Source organism: Pieris napi, chromosome 17 (genome assembly GCF_905475465.1).
Source record: "Pieris napi chromosome 17, ilPieNapi1.2, whole genome shotgun sequence".
In the NCBI taxonomy this organism is placed as follows: domain Eukaryota; kingdom Metazoa; phylum Arthropoda; class Insecta; order Lepidoptera; family Pieridae; genus Pieris; species Pieris napi.
In genome coordinates, this window is record NC_062250.1 from 5,193,194 (window position 1) to 5,205,846 (window position 12,653).

The 12,653-nt window shown below is 33.1% G+C and overlaps 2 protein-coding genes across 5 annotated transcripts in view; one reads left to right on the forward strand and one right to left on the reverse strand.

Annotated features, from left to right (window-relative positions):
* LOC125057889 (glutamine-dependent NAD(+) synthetase) overlaps nt 1–3,053 on the forward strand; it is a 29,337-nt gene extending 26,284 nt beyond the window's left edge. For all 3 annotated transcript variants that reach the window (XM_047661823.1, XM_047661824.1, XM_047661825.1), the window contains exons 12-13: nt 303–479; nt 2,955–3,053. In XM_047661823.1, the coding sequence (XP_047517779.1) occupies nt 303–479; nt 2,955–2,990 (213 nt within the window). In that variant the 3' untranslated portion in view covers nt 2,991–3,053. The remainder of the gene's footprint in view (nt 1–302; nt 480–2,954) is intronic.
* A 4,646-nt stretch (nt 3,054–7,699) lies between these two features.
* Nucleotides 7,700–11,158, reverse strand: LOC125058011. 2 transcript variants are annotated; one of them, XM_047662007.1, is made up of 3 exons: nt 10,686–11,158; nt 8,681–10,223; nt 7,700–8,358 (listed from the first exon to the last, which is right to left on the reverse strand). In XM_047662007.1, the coding sequence occupies exons 1-3, from the start codon at nt 10,780–10,782 to the stop codon at nt 8,346–8,348; spliced, it is 1,653 nt and encodes a 550-aa protein (XP_047517963.1). In that variant the 5' UTR covers nt 10,783–11,158; the 3' UTR covers nt 7,700–8,345. The 2 variants fall into 2 exon arrangements, with proteins under 2 accessions (XP_047517963.1, XP_047517961.1); XM_047662005.1 differs by having other exon boundaries at nt 7,700–10,223.
* Between the last annotated feature and the right edge of the window lie 1,495 nt (nt 11,159–12,653).

The window sequence follows — 12,653 nt, forward strand, 5'->3', positions numbered from 1 at the left end:
AAACCGATTTCATGATTTTTTATGTGTTCAAATGGATTCGAGAATGGTTTACATTTACTATTAGACATTTTTTTTATTTATTAAATAAAACTTTATAACAAAACGACGCAATAGAAATATTGTGTTTAGGATTTGATGTTTATGTTAAATTATATTTAAATTTCTTATTAGTTTTCAAATTCATTTTCAATTATTGTTAATAAAATATTTAATCGTTTGCATTAATCTTATTACTGTTATTACCGACTGATTTTTTGACAGTTTCCATAATATACACGACCTTAATTGATGAATTTTGTCAGGTAGCAGATAAAGTGAAGCATTTCTTCCGTTGCTACGCGATTAACAGGCATAAGATGACAGTATTGACCCCATCGTACCACGCTGAATCGTATAGCCCGGATGACAACCGTTTCGACCATAGACCTTTTTTGTATCCAGTTAACTGGGCATGGCAGTTCAAGAGGATCGATGAAATGGTAAATCTTTTTTTTTTTAAAGACAATTCACACCAATTGACCCATGCTAAGCTGGTGAAGCTTGTGTTATGGGTACTAGGCAACGGATATACATACATATTATAGATAGATATACATATAAATACATATTTAAACGCCCAAGACCTAAGCACAACACCAAATGCTCATCACGATGTTCGTCTCAGCCGGGGATCGAACCCGGGATCCATGGATTGGCAGTCAGGGGTACTAACCACTACACCAATGAGTTGTCGAATACTCTAAAAAATATTTTGTTATATTTTTTGTAATGGTCGTAATGTATTGTGAAATAAATTTTGAAATAGGATCATTACTTTAGTAATAGCTGGAGAGCTAGTGAACCCTGGGAGTAACGGTCTCCCTGTAAGGTTAGAAATTTGTATACTTACGATTTATGACATGCTAAGAGCAATAGCCATGACCTGGCAGGCGTCAGCCCTGCACGTCATCAGCCCCTTTATTTTTTGGACTGTTAAGTAAATTGAGTTTCAAAACTTGTTTCTGTAAATTTGAAAATTTAATAGGATAAAGTTTATTTATTGTACATCTTTAAAAAAAATTGACAGGTGATTACAATAAGCAGAAGTATATAACAGATCAATTAGAAAACGTAAAGTTGATGAGGTAAAATAAACTTTATCCTGTATACTTAAAAATTTTATATGTTTTCAAGTAAACGTCTCAGAGTAAATATGTACAATGCCAGGCGGTTTTGAACAGCATAAGACCTTGACAGGCGTCAGGCGTTAAGGGCGTGCGAGTGAGAGGTGTTGCGTGAATGCCTATAGTGCGAGTGAGACCGTTTATCTAATACGAAGGGACGTACACCTGCTCTCGAGCAACAATGTACAGAGAAGAATTTCGTCAGTTGTGCCAATGATTTTTACTTGTGAAGATGCTTTGAGCTATAACATTTCTTATGTTGAGTGATTTCGAATTTTAAAAAATCAAACTTTAGTTTGATTTTTTAAAATTCGAAATAAAAAATATTATTATCAATTGATATTATTATCAATTTATATTATTAAAAATTTAAATTAAATATTATTATCAATTGTGCAGTGATATTGTGTATTGTTGTACTTAATATTAACATTTCAGTAAATAGTGTGCAAGATGAAATTGGAACACGTGGTTTGTGTGATTTGTAACGAAGACACTGACGAAAAAACTGTACGATTTACAGAGACTACGTTGAATAAAAGTAAATCAAAGTAGTAAGCTATGATTCATCGAATTTACCACCCTGCAAACGTGAACTACATCAACAATTATTGAGAACTGCCTACATTACAAATATATGGCGAAATTGTAATTTAAAAGAACCAACAATTCTTACACCTGAAAATAACGGTTGGAACTTAATTGATAGTCGTTACTGGTTTAATTGGTTTGAGGGGAATACGGTTCCATCTTCTATATACCTACGACATACTTTTACAAGGACCTGCTGATACTGCCACAGCACAATCGACTGAAACTGAGGAATGCATTTCAGGTAACATACAACTATTATATTCCGTAACATTTAATACGCAGTCCTATGTAATTGAGCTTGATATTTAATTCTTAACAACCTTATTGATTCATTAAAATATTTTTTTTTTACTATTTTCAGATGAGGAAAACATTGTTAAAGAATCAGATGATGATGAAAACAGTGATAGCGAAATTTCTGATGATGCTGAAGAAAATGAATGTTAAAAATAATGTAGATTGCATAAAACCCAATAAAATACATTGCATTTACTGTATGCGTTCATGTAACATTTCTTATTTGCACGCCCTTAGCAGCTGTCCCCTCGCCTGTCAAGGTCTTATGCTGTTCAAAACCGCCTGGCATTGTACATATTTACTCTGAGACGTTTACTTGAAAACATATAAAATTTTTAAGTATACAGGATAAAGTTTATTTTACCTCATCAACTTTACGTTTTCTAATTGATCTGTTATATACTTCTGCTTATTGTAATCACCTGTCAATTTTTTTTAAAGATGTACAATAAATAAACTTTATCCTATTAAATTTTCAAATTTACAGAAACAAGTTTTGAAACTCAATTTACTTAACAGTCCAAAAAATAAAGGGGCTGATGACGTGCAGGGCTGACGCCTGCCAGGTCATGGCTATTGCTCTTAGCATGTCATAAATCGTAAGTATACAAATTTCTAACCTTACAGGGAGACCGTTACTCCCAGGGTTCACTAGCTCTTGGACCATAAGTAAATTTTTACGTTTTTCTGATGGGAAATTGTTTTGCTGAGAATCGAAGTCAGTTGCAGTATGTGCGATAAGCCTTTTATATTTATTTGTACATTTATCCATGAAAACCCGGCTTCGTTTCGAAAGAGAATCATGCTCTAAGTAAAAGTTAATCAAAATTGGTTTAGCAGTTGCAGCATAAAAGTATGTTAAACGTTGGATGTATATTGTAATACTGAATTATATTTCAGGTGGCAGCGATGAACAATACAAAGGCTATTAAATAGAATACCACACACAACGTAGAAAAAGTGCAATAAATATGTTATTTAATGCCAATTTAGTATTGGCCTATGTAGAATATTGCCTATATTATATAATATAAATATAAATTTTGTTGTACTCTTTTATTTCACCAAACAATTTTTTTTTTATAAAACCTTAATCTATATATATAAAAGAAAGTCGTGTTTGTTACAACACTTATAACTCAGAACGGCTGGACCGATTGCCATGGTTTTTGATTTGTTGGATTTGTTTCCGTCCCGAATAGCAGAATAAGCAATAAAATATCGGATAAGTTATCGAATAACAATAAATAAATTAATTAATTTTACGAATGCAAAAACCATATGGTGCCATCTGTTGACAAAACTACGCATCATTTTACGTCGAATTCGTGTCAGTTCAAGAAATTCCGATCTTGAGGTGAATGAGGAGATGCATAACCATGCTTTGATCCTGATCAAAAGATGTTGGATATCAGAAAGTGCTTAACATGCAGTATCGCCATATTGACGCTAGAGAAAAGATGCCTAATGTGTAAAACTGCCATTCTTCTTTCGCAATGGCAAGCAATAAAACATTTCTGTATTTGCAAAAAAGTTGTATTAATGTAATACTTAACATAAATGAAATCCTAAAATAAGTGAAAGTAACAACGATATTATAAGGTTGTAGGGCGGAACGAAGTTAGCCAGGTCAGCTAGTTATATATATTCTGAATTTTTATTTTATTTATTTACAATACAATTTTATCCTAACAAGTGACCCTAAATCGTCAAGGTAACATATACAAAGGAAACTTAACATATAATAAGCTGTAGGGGAAGGTGATTAGGTTTTTGAAGTCAAGGTGCTTCTATAGCGTAACTGAATATTTAGAACATAAGTTTAGAACATAAATTTAATAACGTATGATATGATATGTACAATAATGTAATGATACAAATAATATAAAAACTGACCAATTCATATGACTAATAATGTAAAATCCCTTTAAATACAAATTTGCGCGCCATTGTGTGTGGCAGAATATGCGAACTTATGATTGTACCCTGACACATTTTTGTACCATATTCTTGCAATAAATTATTATTATTATTAAAAATTCAACTAAAGCGTACGAGTGGGGTATACTGGACTGAACTGGTTTTCAGGCTATAAAAGCACGGCGCGCGAAATGGCCGTGCTCACTTCTTCGCGGCTCGCACTAGATAATATAGACGTCACTTACAGTTATTGTTGTTGAATTTGTGGTTGTGTTCTTTATTAATTAATAGTAGTTGTGTGGTAAATTTCGTGTAATCTAATTTGTTTTTTTTTGTAATTTTATTTGTTAATTTCTTACTTCAGAAGTGGGATTCGTTCTCATTTCTGCTTAGTTTAAATTTACGCCCACATGTTTTTAGTCAGTTTGAAACGCGAGTGTCGTACGTTTTGTAAAAAATAATGGAGGGTAGCGGCGAATACGGAAAAAGGACGGTGTACAATACGTCCAGCCCTAACGTGACGCAAGTGACCATGCCATGTCCACCAGTGGTGTCACCACGGCCGGCTCCGGTGCCATGTTTAAGCAGCGCGTGCCAGTCAAGCGCTGACCTGGTGCTTAATCAGGTGCCCAACAAACTTGTAAGTGCGATGAGCACAATTCCGGTAAGATCGAACTCCATTTATATTTCTAATTTCGATCCGTCTTTTAACGATTTCGATATTGGTGTGAGGAGGTAGACTCTGCACGGTTGTCTAATTATTGGGATGATCGTGAGTGCTTATCTCAGATTGGTTATTGTTTGAAAGTAGATGTTAAAGTATGGCTAAATGAGTGGCTTAGTAATGATCGTAGTTGGTCTAAGTTTAAAAGGGAATTTAAATCACTTTGTCCGCAGCGAGTAGACATAGCAAATATTTTATACGACGTAATGAAAACCGACTCTAATAGTTATCCCACGTATGCGTACGCTACACGCTTTTTATTACGATTGCGTGTCGTACATGGTAATGAGTGATTAGTTAATTATTGTCGCAGTAGTTATTCGGGATATTAAGGACCCACAAGTTCGCGCCGCCGCGACTAGTGCTAATTTATCATCGGAAGACCTAGTTAAATTCCTCTCATTATATACCAAGCCAAGAACCGCTCTCTATATTACAAAATCATGTTAAAAGGACAAATTTGCGAGGTAATTCCCGAAAGCGAGATTATTTTAAGTCTAATACTAAATGTTTTTCATGTGGGGAAATTGGTCATAGACAAATTTTGTGTCTTAAAAAAACGAATTATGAAAATGCATACAATACAAGTTTAAATAAAAGGCAGTTTTTTAATGACAAAATAATTTGCACATTTTGTAAGAAGGTAGGACAAAAAACGAAGGACTGTTTTGTTCGACAGTGTTCTAAGTAGGTAGGCTAAATGTTAACTTTTGTAGTGATTCATTAGCTAATTGCCATTAGCAAAATGATTTTACAACTGCCAGATAGTGGGTCGATGGTGTCTTTGATTTCCGTGTTTCCGATTATCGTGTTTTCTTGTATTACGCGGCTTAGGAAGCCAAGACATCGAGGTATCTTTTTGTACTACTCTGACAGTAGAATTTTCTGAGATATCGCTTGAAATATATTTTTATGTCGTGTGCGATAAAAGCATGTATATCCCGGTAATCGTGCGGACCGACGTGTTAAATCGGGATGGCGTTATCCATACACGTACTCGCGGTGTGCAAATGCTTACCAACTGTGTTGAGAGAGTTATGACTATCGAATCTACCGACGTCGTACAAGTAAATACTCCGCTGTTAGGGTTTAATAGGGAACGTTTAATGAGCGTAGTTAAAAAATTCATACATTTCTTAGTAGTTGGGACGGCTAATACCACGGTTAAGACTGTTTCTATGAATATATAGCCCTTATAAAATGTACGATGAAAAATTACGCGTAAGAGAAATAATAAAAGACCTATTGGATAAAAAAATATTAGAGAGTGTGACTTTCTAATTATTCTGAGTATTCTAGTCAAATTTTACTTGTAAAGAAAAAAGACGGGTCAGATAGGATTTGTGTCGATTGTAGGACCCTAAACTCAGAGACAGTCAAATATCACTACCCTACTTAATTGAGGACAATATTTATCGGCTAGGTAAAGCACCTATTTTACTTGCAATGGTCAGGTAAGGCCGAGCTCATAACGATTAGAGGAAAACCGTGTATGACAAGATGCTCGCGTCAATAAAAATCGCAGGAAACCAAAATCATTACAAATATATGTACCTACTATATGTCATTATGCTTGTTATAAATTATGTTTTTATCACAAAAACAATAACAATAAGCCTACAACAATGTTATGAGTAGTTAGCCCATGACCATATCAATCTAGATGTCATATTAATAATTATTCAACATAAAATTAGAATACTTCAGTAAACTAAATTTAATTTGCTATAAAAAATATGTTCTCTAAAAGGAGTTTTCAAGTATGCTAGCTCTCCGCGTGCCGGACAAAATCTGTCCGTGGGCCAGATGTGGCAGATGTGGCCGTAGTTTGGAGACCCCTGTTCTAAAGCGATATTGAGTAGATCTTAACGTTAGTAAAATATTACAAATTTTTCTTGATGCTTGTTTTTACTTGACTAGAAATAAAAATACATTCTTAATAACAGGTGTCTCAAAAGAAAGTTTACATTTATTTATTTAGCGTTATGTAAAAATGTTAGACGACTTCTTGGTGCCTGAATTTCAAAACTTTCCTGGCCAAAGAACATGGTCCAGCAGGACGGAGCAACGTCACACACGTCCAATACGTCTCTGCCACGAGTTTGTGAAATTTTCTCAGGCAAATGGATCTCCAGGAGAGGTGACATAAATTGGCCTCCACACAATCCTGATTTAACACCTGTGGATTTTTCTAATGGGGTTATCTTAAATCTAAAGTCTACGCCAATAAGCGGACTTCTCTGGCGCAATTAAATGAAAATATCCGTCACGAAATGGCAGCCATTACTGAGTCCACCTGCCGAGCCGTCATAAGTAGTTTTATTGTGCGATTAAATGAGTGCCGCGAAAACGAGTATTATTTTTAAGAAATAAATTCCTAAAATGTGTACTTTAATAATGAATAAACACTTTTTTGATACACGACTTTTTTTTTAAATCCATCAACTAAATAATATGGGATAAATAGCATCTATTGTGTAGAGATTACACCAAAAATGTTTAATTGTATTCAATTCTTCAATTAAAATGAAAATAATAAAACCACATGAACACATTATTTTGTATATTTCGACGCCTCCTACGCATAAAGTCGTAAGGCAAAAAAAGCATTTTTTCAGGAGAGCAATTTTTGTGTACGTTAATGATAAACTTGATTTGTTAAACATTTTTAACCGATATTTTTGCACTATGCGATTAATTATTAGTTACAAAACATTGCTCTCAAAGCTGGATGCTATAAAAAATTATATTTATGCAAAATTACTAATTTTAGTTACATACGACCTTATACTCACTAGAGAAACGTCGTATCTTATTGTTACGACTTTATGCTTTTAATCAGGTTGTTATAAACAACGCGAATAAAGTCGTATGTTTGAATTACTACATTATGCTACGTGTAAACTGCCATATAGGTATCTCGAAAAGGTGGTCGTATGTGGTGGTGGTACTTCATGAATAAAAACAACAAAAAGTGTAGGCTAAAACTAGCTTCTTCATTACCATGAACAGTATAATAAACGTTTAATAAAAAAATAACATAGCTTTACTAATAAAGTTAAAACTGGCCAGTGAGTCTTTGGAGCACAGATAGATTAATGAAATAAAAAATGACTACAAATAAAAATTAAAAATAAGACTGATAAATCAAGTTAAAGGAAACAAAAAATATTTAAATCTTCAAAATAAAATGAAAATTACATTAAATTAGATATTGAATCATCTTATACATAATAGACCTTTAGATTTATGATAGAATAGCAGTGATGTAATTGACGGTTATTCAGAGGAATCACTACTGTTCTGTTCTGCAACATTGCCGCTGTGTGACAACTGTTGATAAAAACTATGGTACTCTTGAGGTATTATACGTCCTTGACAAAGACTTAATAAATCATTAAACTTTGCTAATGTAATAGGTAAATGGTCAGAGTAACATGGACCTAAAATTTCTGTATGTAATAAATTATTATTTTTCCTTCTTGATGAATAATTTTTTTTGGTTATTAAACTCATAATGTTATTTTCTTCTTCAAAATTATAACGATAGTTCAAAATATAGGGTTCGTTGGACACTACCTGAACTTCTCTAATCTTGTTCCATGATATTTTTTGGTTTTTAGTATTTTTAGCCCAATTTCTACCGTCTAGCAAAATTTTATAATTGTAAAAATCTGTAACACTCATTTCAATTACATTATAATTTGGGGGGTTGACTTTTGACCATCTAACTAAGGCAAACCACTGTGCAGGAGTATATATAAGTTTATTTTTTGCATTTCTCTCAATCAAAGCATGAACTGAGTCGGCTTCATTTTGTGTGTGCCCGCGCTCTAAAAACCTATGAACTATCGTTATACCATACTTTTTTGCTACATAGGTATAACATGCAAACACAATACGGTTTCTATTTTGGCCGGCACAGTTATCGGACCAAAACCTGAATTCTTTGGCACCTTGACTAACTTTAGTTTCAATAAATTTAGACAAGCAACTTGCTACTTCACACGCCCCATGTTTGCCATTAATCTCGGACCACATGTAACAATAACCTTCTTGACAAGCTAGATCAAATACAGTAAAATTATAAATTGACAGTTTTCTTTTATAATAAAATAAACCGACATTGCCATGGGGACAGTTTAAAATTTTTTGGAAATCAAAACACGCCGTAACTATTTTTCCTTTGCTTTCCAAAGCTTCCTTTTTATCATTTGCCTTCACTTCTCTAGCTTTAGTCTTATTTCGCATGTGAAGTTCCTGTTTTTGTTTTTCTTCTTCTGTCATTGTATTTAAGTTTGTATTGTATATATGGCACTCATTGCAGATGTCTTTTTTCGGTTTGTGAAATGATATATTCAAATTTTGATTTATGATATCTCGATACTGTCTTACTGTCATTGCTTTTTTAGTTATATTTTCAATCGTACACCACTCATTGTATAATGAAAACATTTTTGTAAATGATAGGTCACTCTCTAAGTAAATTTTAGTAGTGTCCTTACGCACATAATGAGATTCAATAGGCTGGAACGTTTTGACATGTCTTAAAACACTCTGTTTCATTTCGTCGTCAATGACAATAGTTCTGGTACCACCACGCCGATCAGGAAAAACAGACCCACCACCTGAACTCCATTTTGCCAATGCTGTTTGAACAGTTCTCTCCCCTACAGAAAGTGTGTTTAGGAACATCGTTTTGCAGACAAACACTCTAATAGGAATGTCAGAGTTTGGTTCAATAAGAGGCAAGCAATACTTAATGGATTTCTTACGTCTAGAAGTAGAAGGATACTTAGTGTCGCCTACTTCGGTATGATTGACGATGTAATCCCATTGCCGACAGTGATCTCCAATTTGCCAAAAAGAACAAAATATACGCTCCCGTTCTTGTGCATTAAATTTTGTAAAGCATTTAAGTCGGCAAGTAGTCGGACATGGTTGTTTCAAAATCTTTCCATCTCTTTGAACTCCATTTCTGCTTAAATAGGCTTTCCCTAAATTTTTTAAACATTTTCTTTTTACGTCTTTCCACTCATCACGGCGACGGTGACGCTTTCTTCCAACTCTGCCTGACGGTGTACATTCATTTGACGAACATACAGAAGAATCCTGACTCGAAGCGTTACTAAGCTGTGGTGTATTGCCTCTACTAACACTACTAGTTGAACCATAATTATTATCATCACAAATAGATGAGTTTCTAAATAACGGAGTTGAAGTGGCCACACTGTACTCGAAAAAATCCTTATTCGGGGAGGGCATTGGTGTTAAAGAAGGTTCTATTATATCAGCTGATTCGTGAGAAAACTCTTCAGCACATAGCTCTGAATCCATACATCTTATAGTTTTTTCATTTGGCATAGCAGACGACAGTGAGGATTTTGCTTCCGTATTATACGTTACCTCGTGAATACTCGTTACAAAACTGTTGTCAATATCACTGCTACTTTTATTAAAAGAGTGCCCAAACATCGTCTTGTACAGATTCCACTGGTCTTCAGCTTCAAGTGGCACCGGTGATTCTGAAAATATTGAAGTCCAATTAGTTAAAAACCTAGAGAAAAATACATAAGCAGTTATAAATAGAATTAAAAGTTCAATTTTAGTGATATTTTAGCTACAATTGAATAGCAGATAATCGTATCTTCATTATATAACAAAGCATAAAGTCTTATGTCTGTGATCCGTCTTTATACGTTTATTTATCTTTATACTACAACCACGCATATGGTCGTAAGTGTAAGTTACGACTCTTAGAAAATTTTTTTTGCGTAGTATAAAGTCTTAACTGGCCACTGCTAGCGATTGAATCCGACGCTTATAGTCGTAACATAGACTTTCCGACGTTATGCACCGGGACTACATTTTTTTTGTCGAGGTCTATTAAACACTAACACTTATTAATATAATTTATTCGTATGATGGTATCTCACATATAAACAAGTGAATTATATAATAATGTAAGAAAATAGAGTAAAACTTACCATTTCCAAAATTTTCGTCGGCCGTTATTACTTCGCTGTTTGGATTGGGTTTATCTAACACTAATTTCAAAATCTTAGACGAACGTAGGTTGCTCATTTCACTAATTTATAATTGCACACGTCCTAACTAACAAAAGTAAACAAAAACAACACAACATCAATATTATTTTCAACATTTAAATTAGAGAGACTTTGTGCATGCTAGTTCGTGTCATACGACGTCGGTACTGCGCTTTGATTGGCCGGCTGAGGTCCAATAGATCGGAGCACATCGTCGGAACTATAAGCGCGACGATTTGCGGGGGAGCGTTCAAATGTTACGACTATTATCAATTCAAAAACTCATTATTTATAGAAAATATTAAAATTTGGGTTTCAGGATTGTGTATTGCTGTTCAATAGTGTTCTAATGGTACAAAAAAACAATTTTACTCAAAAAATGTGTTCCGACTTTATGCGTAGGAGGCGTCGATTTCTTTCAGGAGACACGTCATATCATTCACGAATTTGAACTTAATATTTGAGACCAGAAATGAATTTTACCTCACTAGATGGTTTAATACAACAAATTAGTCTGGATATATAATGCAAATAAGAAGCTAGCATTACCAGAGTTTGTTAAACTCAAGAGCCATGAGTTTTTTAGTAATGATAATAATTAGTATAATTTTATATGGTGACTAAGTACTTTATGTACCTACAATGACTATTACACAAATTATATATTTTAATGTTAGATCAATTGTTTAGATACCTATATTGGTTTATTTTATTTGGTTTATTTATTTATTTATTTTCTCACAAAAACTTAAACTTAGGACATAAGGAAGTGACAGTTATATTATACTTCTGTTTATGAAAAAAACAAGTCTGTGTGAGACTGATGCCTGTTAAAGGTAATAGTACCTGTGTTACAGGTCATCAGGCCTCCACCACTTCGGATCGACAGAAGATACAATACAATACAATACAATACAATACATTACATTACATTACAATACATTACATTACAATACATTACATAACAATATATAGAGGAAACCACATAGGGTATGTGTGTATGTGTAAATTATGTGTATGTGTGTGGGTATGTGTCTGTGTATGTTTTATATTTTATTACTTAAGTGTTAGTCTATTAAAGTTAAAACTATTATATTATAATAACATATAATATAGAATAACTATAATATTATATCATTATAGTTATTCACCCGTTGGTGAGGAGCCGCGTTTGCTTTGTTATGTACCTAAGGGTCACACTTAGCTTACTTAGGGTATTCCATGACGAGCATGAACATATCGGGGTTAAGAAGACTTGTGACCTACTTTTAAAACACTTTTGGTTTCCCGGTTCAATGCAATTTGTTCGTAAGTATATATGGGCGCAAATTCATATATAATGATTATGTTGTTACAAAAATATAAAGATTGATATTTAATTCAAGTAAATAAATATGTATGGGCGCAAATTCATATATAATGATTATATTGTTACATAAATATAACGAATGATATTTAATTCAAGTAAATAAATATATTTAAGATAATAATAAACAATATTAAGGATTGATATTCTTTGGTAAATTCGTAGCATTTATTATTTATGTTAAAGGAATTGTCATTCATCATCATTTGGTAATATCGGGGTCAAATTAGTTAAAAACCGTTATGTGGTTTATTTTATTTACCAATATTATTGGATCTGCAACTTAACGACTATTTCATAGTCTGTAGTCTTTATAATTAATATTGAAGAAATTGTGTTAGTGTCATGTCATTGTCATTGTCATTTAATAATTTCGAATTGGTTCGAGTCCGTTAATACGAATGGTTTATTTAATTTGTCAATGTTACTAGATCTATAAATTAACGATTATTCAATGGTCGATAATAATAATGACTCCATAGTCATTATTATTATTATTGAAAGTAGTATATATATATTACTTTAAACATTTAAATCTTAAT